Below are 11,254 nucleotides of genomic sequence, written 5' to 3' on the forward strand. Positions count from 1 at the left end.
GGGGAATGGGCGAAAGTTGCGACAGGGGAGGTTTAGGTTGGATGTTAGGAAGTACTTCTTTACCGAAAGGGTTATTAAGCATTGGAACGGGCTGCCCAGGGAGGTGGTGGAGTCACCATCCCTGGAGGTCTTTAAAAGACGTTTAGAAGTAGAGCTTAGCGATATGGTTTAGTGGAGTACTTAGTGTTAGGTCGGAGGTTGGACTCGATGATCTTGAGGTCTCTTCCAACCTAGAAATCTGTGTCTGTGTCTGTGTCTGTACTTGAGAAGGGGGCCGCTTCACACCTTTGGGGGGACATTCCGGCTGGGGGAGCCTGAGGGGAGCCCTACGGCCCCCCGGCCGCCCTCAGCCCCCTGGCTGCCCTCAGCCCCCTCAGACCTGCCAGGCGGGCCGGAGCAGGTGGGAGGGCTGAGGGGAAGGGGAGTAGCCGCCGAGCCCGGACTTTCCCCAGCGCTTCCCGGGCGGGGAAGGGAGGGCGGGAGGCGGCGGGCCGGGCCCCTCTATTAGTACCGGCCCTGCCGGGAGCCCGCCTCAGTGCTCAGCTGCCGCCTCCCGGGTACCATGCAGGGGCTCGGTGACGCTCTGCCCGTCCTCCTCCTCCTCCTCCTCCTCAGCGCCCAGCTCCCGCGGCCGGCCGTGGCGGAGCAGCCGCCCTGGGCTCCGGGCGTCGAGCGGGCGCTGGACCCCAGCAGCCGCCTGGCCGTGGGGGCGGCGCGGGTGGCGCTGCACAACTACAACTTCCACGCGGCGTCCCCGAGCGGGCTGCGGGCGCTGGGGCAGGTCCGCAAGGCCACCATGAAGGTACCGGCACCCCCGCGGGGCGGCGGAGGGGGCGCGGGGCGGCTGCGGCTCCTGAGGAGCGCGGGGCGGGCGGGGGGCGCCCCGCAGCGGTGAGCTTGGAGGGCTGCGAGGGCAGAAAGCGGTGCCGGGAAACGAAAAATAAAATAATAATGGTTATTGTAGGAGGATGGGGCGGTGGGCAGGAGCGGAGGCGCCCTGAGCTAATGCGCTGGGCGCGCTCCCGCCTCTTCTTCCCCTCAGGGGGCTCGGCGCGGCCACGTCCCCCCAGGGCGCTGCTTCTCCCCTCACAGGTTAGGGCACCCGGGTCCCCCAGCAGGGAGGGAGGATCTGCCATAAGGTCATTAATTAGCTGCCTGATGATTTAACTATCCCCTGAATTCAAGCCCCATATGCTGGTTGTGATAGCTCTGAGTGGCCCAAGCTGGGACCCAAAGCACCACAGCGCAGATGGGAGGGGGAAAACTGATTCATGGGGTGTGCTCCTGAGGGAGAGAGAATAGATAAGTCAACATTTTCAGCTTTCTTACCCTTTATGGTTTTCAGCACAAATTTGATAAAATGTGAACTACTGCATAACAGTTCGGATTTTGTGTATTACCTTGTGTAAGATGAGGCTGAACGATAGCATTAGTCATGTTACCTGTCTGGGAACGCCAGTGAGGTGTCCCAGTATAGATTTACCTGAGACCATAGCCTGTAGGTAGCTTACTGTTCTTATCATCGCTCCCAAATGCTTCGGTAAACATACAGCTTAACAGATGTTGAAGATGGATGTGCTAGTGTGACGTTTCATTCTTCCTCTGAACTTGCTGCAGGAATCAGTGACAGAAATTGACTACAATATTTGACACTTCTCTTGAAATGTACCGGTGGCCCTTTTGTATTTACTGGGCACTTTGCAAGGTACCATGCATGCATACATACATATTTACACTTACAGATGCTTGTGCCTCTTCTAAGCACAACAGCACTGCCTCTGGGAGCAGTGTGCGCTGCTGGAGCAGTGCATTTCCCTTGTAAACCGACAGGTATCAGAAGGACGTGGTTGGTGCAGATCCTCTTTCCAACCCCAGTGTAACTGGGTATTTGCGAGGTAGTTTCAGCTGGAATGAGGGAAAAGGAGCTTCTCCACCTAGCATTGCCTACCTGCCTTTTAATACAGGAAAGAAAAAATTGGTTCGTTATGGAGAAATGAAGCGCCTCATTATTTCCTCACAGTACTCGATGCTGTAGGAGCTTGCTGTAACCGATTTATGCCGTTTACTTCCCTTTTTTCTCTGCATACTGTGTAAAAACAAGAGAAGAAACACTGCAGACATGGTCACTGCCTTGTTTCCTGTCCTCCACTGTAAAAAATGAAAAGAATTTCCTGGAAGGAATGTGCTATCTAATGTGAATATAAGAGACAGAAATATTGTTTCTTTTCAAGAAGGCTAGTTACCTATTTGCTAATATATTATTGGATCTAGCAAAAATAGGATAATTTTATTATTAAATGTAATCATGAGCATTGCATTTAAAAACAAACATCGTTAGCCCACTGACCAGTGAAACCATGTTAATTGGAAACAGGAGTGGAGACAGTCTCCAGGACAGTAACTCTGCTAGATGTGAAGGATTTTTCAAGTTCAGATAAAAGGAGACTTCAGTGCTTTCCTCTTCTGGCAAAAAGTAACAGGCATGTGCTAAACATGATGGTTCCTACCTTGCTATTGGTTGCATTTTTCTTTCTGTCCCTTCTCATCAATGTGATAGTTTTTTAATTAAATAAGTATCTTTCAGTAAACAGCAGCATGCATCTCATGGAATTCTTGACAGTTGTGCTTTGAAATACATATTAGAGAAGAGAAGCATTAGTGCGTGCCAGCTGAAGATCCTAGAATTTAAGAGAGAAACTTTCAGAACGCTGGCTCCCCAAAACAGTCTCCCGTACCCCTGAGCTGGAAAGCATAACTGCACAGTTAGGTCGGTGAATCAGCAGGTCAGGTGCAGAGGTAATGCCAGGTGATCCCTTGACTGAACTGCAACTGCTTAAATTGGGTTACAAATAGAAACTTACGGATGGAAATCTCCCTTCACAAGCTCATCTTGATACAAGAGAGTGTAATGTCAGGACTATGGTCCTGATATTAGAAGTCAGATAAAAGGTTTCTGTGAATTCCCAACTGTCAGGACCCCAAGTTAGGATGGGGAAGGTAAGATCAGTGGCAGGGTAGGTAGGTTGTCTAGGAAAAGCTAGATACTGAGAGGCAGAGAAAATGGCAATCCTTGCTGGCTTTTCCCTCCCCGGTAGCCAGGGGAGAAGCCACCTGAGCTGGCTTGCAGGGGCAGTGGAGGGCTGCGAGGTGGGGACCCCCCAGGACCCCGTGGCAGTGTGCAGCAGCAGTGCCGGCTGCTTCGTGCTTTGGGGTCGGGTGAGCCCCCTGACCCCGGGAGTGAACACAGGCCGGTGGGCAAACAGAGGAGATGGGAATGTGCAGCAAGGGGCGAGAGGGATCGCCCCTTCCAGTGCCAGCAGAGGGTTAGAGCAGTGTAAACTCATTGTCAAACTGCCTCCGTCAGGACCTGGAATGAAACTGCTCTTAAATAGCTGCTCTGGCCTTTACAGTACTAGAAATCTGTGATGAAAGTTGCATTAATTTTGAGCCTGGTAATAAAACAATCCCGTGACCCAGCTATTCAGTGGAAAAATGAATTACTCACTTGTTTTCTTTTCTTTTGGACACTTTTGTCTTCGGCTACTTTCAGCCTGCCATCATTGTGTCATGTACAATATCCCTCAGCCCTTATTTAATTCACACTATGCAACAGTTTACAGTAATGCACTGCGGGGTGATAGTGAAAGTAATTGTGGAAGTAAAAGTGCTTTTTTTTTTCTTTTCTTAGAAACTAGAAATACACTTGTAAAAAATAAAACTATTTCATGCCAAATGTAAGATCTCCCCGGTGAGAGATCAGAAGCTCTCTGGTATGCATAGTCTATGTATTTTAGCTGTGTAGTGCCACTTGAAAGCTTTCTAGGTGAGCAGTACTGCTGTGGTGGTGGTGTTGAAGACAGAATACCGACTCCAAAACCACGTGAGCACAGAATTGTGTGTTCTTTTTTAAAGTAAGTGTTTAACAAGCCATTAATCATGAAGAGTTTTTAATCTCTTCTGTTGAAGAAGAATCAGACTGAATTAAAAGTTCCACTATATCTTTTCTTTATTAGCGCGATATCAAACAAGTGAAATGAAACTCCTGAGATATTTTGTCAGAATATGGTTACTGTTGTCAAAGTTATCAGAGCTATAAAAATTATTATTTTTTCTTTAGGAGACAAGGTAGGTGAAACCAGTGCAAGGGAAGTAATTTTGGAAGAAAAGTTGAACGCTTTTTTAATGACTGAATATGCTGGACTGCAAAGATCTGACCTAACTATAGAAGAGCTGCTGTTAAGGACCAAGTCCCCAGTGTTGTAACTGGGAGCGTGCAGTCTGGGCACTGTACTGTGCCGCTTGAGGAAGAGGTTCAGCAGGAAAACCCCTCCATTATCATCAGTTAATCCAGAGCTAAGCTTCTGCTTCAGGAGTGTTGTAGTCTGACTGACTCTATTTCAGGTTCTCTTATCTGTAGTACTGATGACAAGAAAAGGAGTAAGCCTAGGTCACTGTGCTTAAAAATACCAACACTCGATCAAATGGAGAATGCTAGAAAAAAAATAGCTGTAGTAATAACGTCTTTTGGGTAGCTTTCCAGTAATTAGAGACTTAGACTTAACCGCAGCAATTACGAGATTAGACCCTTTTCATAAACCTGCAGTTCAGAAAGCTAGTTTTTACCATTTTGCTATGCTAAGATTAAAATGTACTGTATTAACATGTAAAAACCTGTCATTTTGACTTAAGACTAAGTAGATCAGGACAATGTTTTAACCAGTGCGCAAAACGAGGGCAGGAGAGAAGGGCAGAGAAAAGGTTATAAAGGTCTGAACTCATCCTCTGTTTCTTTCATTCCCTTCTCGGTATTACGTGGCCCAACTCCAAACTTGGCTCTCTTTAAAGAGGAGATTTCCCGAAGGTAGAGCAAATGACTAAACCAATTTTTCCTCTTATCTGCAGTGCCTAACGTGTATGTACTAAAGGCAGGTGCTGGGCTGATGGCCTTGCCCTGTAAATGAAACTCTGCTAACAGTACGCTATTAATGGCTTTGTGGAAGAAAGTATGAGATGAAACACAAAGGGCCAAGTTTAGATAAATAAAATACGTGCACACTTCCTTTGGATTTTAACTGCCAGCGTTGTGCAAACAGCCAGAATGCCCCTCCTGTTTACCTGAAGAGTATTGTGCTTAGAAAAGAGACCAGACTACCAAACAGAGGTGTTGCTCTATTTATTGTTGTTTTTAAGATCCTTTTATAAAGGTTATTTATTATTAAGATCCTTAGCGTTTCTCTGTTAGGATCAGCTCCATGGCCCTCACCTGGCCAATTTCGTGGCATTACAAGGCCATGAGGTAGTCAAGGCACCCTCAGGTTCCCTCCTCCGTGCTCGTAGCACACCTCAGCGAGTTACAGAGTGTAAGACTACAGCTACACTGTGGGCTGACTCCTCCTCTCTTTCTCTCTTTCAGAGCATTCCAGGAGTTGGTCAGAAGTGTTACCTGCAGTTCACTACCGAAGACTACAGAAGCAGGGTAAGTTTACAGTCCCCCACGTTTCCTCTTACTGTGTGCATTACATGAAGTCCAACTCCTTCAGAACAAAGTATATTTAAGTGCTTCTGTAAATGGAACTTAGGCCTTACTTTCATGGTTATACCTTTCCAGCATGGGCCATGGTTTGCAGGCACTGCAGTTAGCTGCTTTGCTCGCTGTCTGCAGAGGCTGTCTTGGCTATGTCACATCAAGCAGCCAAGCTTCTGAGTCAGACCTTGTGGTGATCCAAACTCAGTGTCACAGTATGGTCCTCGTTACCCAGTTGTAGCTCCTGTTGTGTCCACGCACCAAAGAGAGTAAATATTGACAGTTGCTTTGTTTTTAATTATAACTCTTTCCATTCGTTCTGTCACAGTTGTCGCTAGCAATTTAACTATAAGCATATCTCTTTCTATTGCACGCTTCTTACATAATTCAAATTATATTTAGAATTTAATCGTAGAATTATTAAGGTCAGAAAACACCTCCAAGATCAACTTGTCCAACCATCCCTGTACCAATATTACCCACTAAACCATGTCCCTAAGTACCACATAATATGAAGCATTTTTGTTTCAAGGCAGAAGTATCATACAATCAAAGTCCCCATTATCAATTAATATTATTTCTTGAGAATTTGCAGATGAATTTCCAAGATGACTTGGTGCATTTCTGCTACATTTGAGTTGTTATATTTAAAAAAAAAAAAAATCAGTTTAGTCTTGTTTTAACTTCTTTACCTTTCTGGAAGGAAAAAAAAAAGATATCCTTCTAAAGGCTTTCTATGACCTCTGTATAGCTTCATACGAAGTGTCTCATGTACTTAGTCCATACATATACTTGACATGTTAATGCCAAGATACTCTTTTAAGAATGCGTTGCAGGTAAATAAAATGTTAATTAAAGATAAGTTTTAAATTCTACCTTTATAGGAAAATGCTGGGAGCTGCCTTGCTACAGTCTTGTATCCGAAGAAAAAGTCTCTGCCTGCTGTCAATATCAAGTGCATAAACACCAAAGATCAGAAGCAAATCCAAGAAGAGGACAACAGATTATACCAAAAACTTAAGCGCCAAACCAAACCAATAATTGGAAGCAATATTCCAGGTATGCTCCTCCAAATAACCAACTGTTTCATTTCACATCAGAGAGTTTGGACACTAGAGGATACAAACAGACATACGTGTGTTTTAAAAAGCAGAAACACGCAGTGGAACCCTAAATCTATAGAGCTAACTATCAAAACAACTGCCTTGCCAGCAGTTCCTGGGGAGAAAAAGACCTTCCATGTTTAGCAACGGTGGGAGTCAACACAATGTTGTGAGGGTGTTCTGGATTTAAAAACAAGACCATGCAATTTTACCGTAAAGTGAATGCAAAATGTCCTCAAGTAATATCAACTGCCTCAACGCACACCTTCCCCAGCTGTGGACAGAAATTCACAAGGGATGACCAACAGAATTTTTCCATCCTGGAAACTGAGCGCCCTGCTCTCTCCTTTCCTTCAGGTGGCAATGACCTCTGTTGTTGTGGACACTGGGTTCCTCACCTCCCCGTGGGGAACCTGTGAGTAATGTCTCTTGGAAATTTTCACTTCCATCATGCTCTCATAGTTCTGTGGTTGCAGTAAGTTTAGCACCAGGTCATTCTCCTCCCTGTTCAAGATTGTAACGTGTCTGAAAAAAGAACCAATTCGCAGGCGTAGTGCTATGCCAGGCAAAAGTGCTCTGTGGTTGTTTGTTTTTCTGAGGAACAGCCAGAATTAATCATTTTTATATTACTGTCTTTCAGACAGCTTTGGAAATATTGAACCTGCCCTTGAGCCAGTGTGGGCTTTGGCTGTTGCTGGCAGCAGCTACATGATGTGGGAGAAATCAACAGAGAAAGTGGGTTACTTCATGACACAAGTCAAGTCTGTGAAGCAGTGGGTAAGTGAAGTGGAAATTCCACGTCTGCCTTGCAGAAGCTGCCAGTCTGTCGAGCGGCAGAGAATAAAACGGCTGTCAGCAGCCTCACACACTGCAACGGGTGTGATTCTTCCAAAATCCCAGCGGCTTCACAACATACAAGTATCTCCCTCAGAATAAATTATTTTGCCAATCCAGGTTTTGGCAGAAAAAACTTTAGTCATTTGGATAAAATTTGGTTTTCCTTGTTTGCATGAGTGGGTCTGTTGACTTTCTGCAGGTTTAATCAGGAGATAATTTGAACATCTGGTCCTGCAGTTCATCAGCTCCACACTAAGTCACTCCTGGTGCTGTCTGCCCTTCTAGGCCAGCTTACATGGAGCATCAGTCCAGTTAGTGCTCTCTGGTGAACGTACCTTACACCTACAGCACATGGGATAGGAGTTCCCAAAGCTTTGTTTCTCTCATCCGTGATCAATATACAGTGTGTTCAGTTATTACTCCCAAGTTATACAGAATGGCATCTTTCCAAAATAGATTTCAATAGTCAGCCAAAACTATCAAGTTTATTTGACAGTTAACTCACTTCATTTCCATCTGTGTAAGCCTCGTTTCATGTCAGGCTACAGCCACGCTGTAGTTAGTGCCTTCAAAGTTCTTACGCAGCGAGCGCTCCTAATTCCCCTTCTGTCCATATACAAAAACCTGTCTTACTCCAGCCAGCTACCGTAAATGAGCCCTATTCATCTCACTCCCTAAGCAAGCTAACTGCAGTCACGTAAATCAGGGTAGATTCTGAACTTCACCGATATAACTTGTGTTCTTGTTTGTTTTCCTTTGATACATGTCCAGATGAGGAAAGATGATTCCCTCGAGTTTGACTACATCATCCTGCTCCATGAAATGCCAACACAGGTAAGAAAGCATATTCATATAATACCTACCTTCACCAACAGAAAAACAGCATGAAGACAATAGACAAATATTTTACAATCTGTTCTCCAGGAAATGATTTCGTGTCACATGCGCCTCATTTGGCTTCCTGGTCGCCCTCTGAAAGTGAAGTACACCTGTGATTCAGAGAATCATCGGCTCGAAGATGGATCTGGAATGGAATCTGGATCGGCTGCTGGAATTATACGTGAAAGGGAAGAAAACTTTTAAAAGAGATTGTCAGCTTTACACACATATTAAATAGAAAACCTTTGTGTTACTAGGCCTGAGGTTGTGGTAATTTTTCTATACAAGTCTCACTACAGTAAATTTCACTACAGGAAATTCGAATGCTTCCACTAGTCTGTTTGTTCCAAAATAAATCTCTAATTTCTCTAAATTCATGTTCTAGAGATCTACCTAAAACTTTGCTACTATATATATACAGATAAACATACACAAGTTGATTTTATGTCACCAACTTACTGTTACTTATAGTAACATAGTTTGTGAACAGAAGTAATATATTTGGATAAAAATCTTGAGAAAAGTGTTAATCTGTCCCGAAGAAATATTTGCTGACTTTTTTTTAAAGGTAGATATATGCTGATTTTTAATTTATCTCCAATAAAACAAATGTCATTACACATGGTGGAAGCTGGGTTTTCTTTCACGATGCTGCTGACCCCAATTTTCCATCTTCTCCCAGTACGAGGCCCTTGAAAGGAGGTGGATGAGTAGAGGCAGCAAAACCTCTCCCCACAAAGCCACCCAGAAGCCAGTAACCAGCACCTCCCCTGTCCTAGTCCTGCTGATGCATGGCTCTTCCCTGCTCTGTAAGCTTACATAAAAAGAAAGTTTCTTCTCTCGTATTTGTGAAGTCAACTCAAAAAATATTGATACAAGAAAAACATGTTTTGTCGTCTTGCCACATCTGTCACCAGTCCAGAACACTGCGAGGCAGTGTTAGTCAGACGGAAATTGGGAATGTTGTCTTAGTCTATTTGCAGTACAGATGCAATTCTTGCTCTTACCTTCAGTAGTTAACATGAAGGCTCTATCTGGGGGATATTTAGGCTGGGAGATCTGATAACCTCCAATATTTAGGCGTTTTACACAGGCGTATCAGTGCCCGATATACTTCTGCTGACAAGCTTTTTGTATCAGCACATAACGGCCATTACAATAAATTCAGTGAAGCAGCATTTTACATACCCTTCGCGTTTTCTTTTGTGCTGGCAAAACAAAAATTTCTCATCAAAAGCATGAAATCAGCGCTTTTAATGGCAACATTTCTTTAGTTAAAAAAATTAACAGTGATAAAAATATATTTTAGAATTAAAACAAGAAAATAGCATAGGTTTTGCACTTTGGGGCTCTACTTGAGCAATGCACTTAACCACAAGTTTAATTTCCTTACTGTGTCTTTGCCACTGCTCTCCATACCTAGAACAGAGGGTCATGTACATTCAACTTCCCAGACCAGGATTACTTTGATTCCATATAAATAATGCAACTTAGGGCAGTTAAGCACCTGCGCATAGTAACTTCTGGGCAAGTAGTAACCCTGTTGGAATACAAAGGCAGAACTTCTACCACCTTATTTAGGGTCCAAGATTTCACTCAATGGATCAGAACCAGAAATGACATAGTTTGCACTGAAGCAAAAGTCTTGGTTAAGTCAACGCAGACATTACCTGTGTTGAGGCTCGGGCTGGTTCACAGTGAATTCTTCACACACACACAAAAAGCACAGCGTATCTCAAAGAGCTCAACTACATCACGTATACTACAAGTGCTACCTAAAATTTGATGTTAAAAAAAAAACACACGAAGAAATAAAATCTCCAAAATGAAGCTCTTGCTAGTGTTTCTTCCCATTCCTTCGTCCACCATCCCCCACATCCAGTAGCCTTCCCCCCGCCTGTAGATTTTTCTCCCTCATATTTAAGTTCAACTGACCTCACCGTGTCTCAGCTGTCCCCACACCATGCCTGCGACCTGAGGCTGCGGTCTAGTCATCTGTGTTAGATTTGTGGAGAACCAGCACACATCTGGTGGAATCTATGAGCCAAGAATTCACATCATGACTGGCCTCTAAAAAGCGTAACATAAAAGCCATAAATATAACCAAGAATAATAACTAGCCCCCATTTCTTTCCTTACATTGCATTCACACTGCATAAGGCATCCTTGAACTTTGGCAAACGTGCTATAACATTTGCTTATTTAAGGAAATCGCCAAATGTCAGAGAACCTGCAGGGCTTTTCTTGAAACTCGTTCCAGCTGAACATTTTCACAAAAATAAAAGCTACGGATGTAAGGGAATCAAGAAGGATTTGGCCCAAAGCAACACCGTACTTACATACAACATTATGCCTGCACTGAGTTAGCATTTACATGCCACCGACAAATCTCTGACACTGTACGCATTCCAAGTTTAAAATGAGTAATTGTCACTGTCTTTCTGTGAATGCTGAGGAAAAGAAGCCCAGCCATTGCAGTTCTCTCTGCGTCTGGTAAACATCAACCATAATCCTGTGCCAGGAATGTAGTTGGTTTTGAACTGGAACTTCCTCCTCTGTTTACTGGAAATCTGCAAAAATGCTGTTAAGCTGAGTAGGTCAGGAAGAGAGAGCACGCAAACAAAATCCAGAGTGGATCTTCTGGTAATAATTAAATGAAAATGGTATCTTCTTTTTCTCACCTAATTCTAACATCCTTGTTTTATCTGTTCGTTATGAGTAAGCGAGATCTCATCAACTGATTACCAAGCTAAGCATCATCAGCAACATGCTCTCCTGACTGTAAGATTCTAAAAAAAGGAATCTCTTGTTTGGCTTTCTGAAAAGGAGCCAAGAAACCAAGCATATAAAATAAAACCATATTGCTCATAATTTTGTAAAGAGTTAACTTGTGTGTATGTTCTTGTCAACT

At 43.9% G+C, this 11,254-nt stretch overlaps 1 protein-coding gene across 1 annotated transcript; it reads left to right on the top strand.

The window, feature by feature from the left end:
- Positions 1-430: 430 nt before the first annotated feature.
- On the top strand, positions 431-8,963 carry RARRES1 (retinoic acid receptor responder 1). Its single transcript, XM_035566446.2, has 6 exons — positions 431-802; positions 5,414-5,476; positions 6,409-6,583; positions 7,268-7,404; positions 8,236-8,298; positions 8,389-8,963. Exons 1-6 carry the CDS (start codon positions 563-565, stop codon positions 8,545-8,547), a joined length of 837 nt encoding a protein of 278 aa, XP_035422339.1. The 5' UTR covers positions 431-562; the 3' UTR covers positions 8,548-8,963.
- Positions 8,964-11,254: the final 2,291 nt, after the last annotated feature.

The sequence above is a fragment of the Cygnus atratus genome, chromosome 9, assembly GCF_013377495.2.
Source record: "Cygnus atratus isolate AKBS03 ecotype Queensland, Australia chromosome 9, CAtr_DNAZoo_HiC_assembly, whole genome shotgun sequence".
In the NCBI taxonomy this organism is placed as follows: domain Eukaryota; kingdom Metazoa; phylum Chordata; class Aves; order Anseriformes; family Anatidae; genus Cygnus; species Cygnus atratus.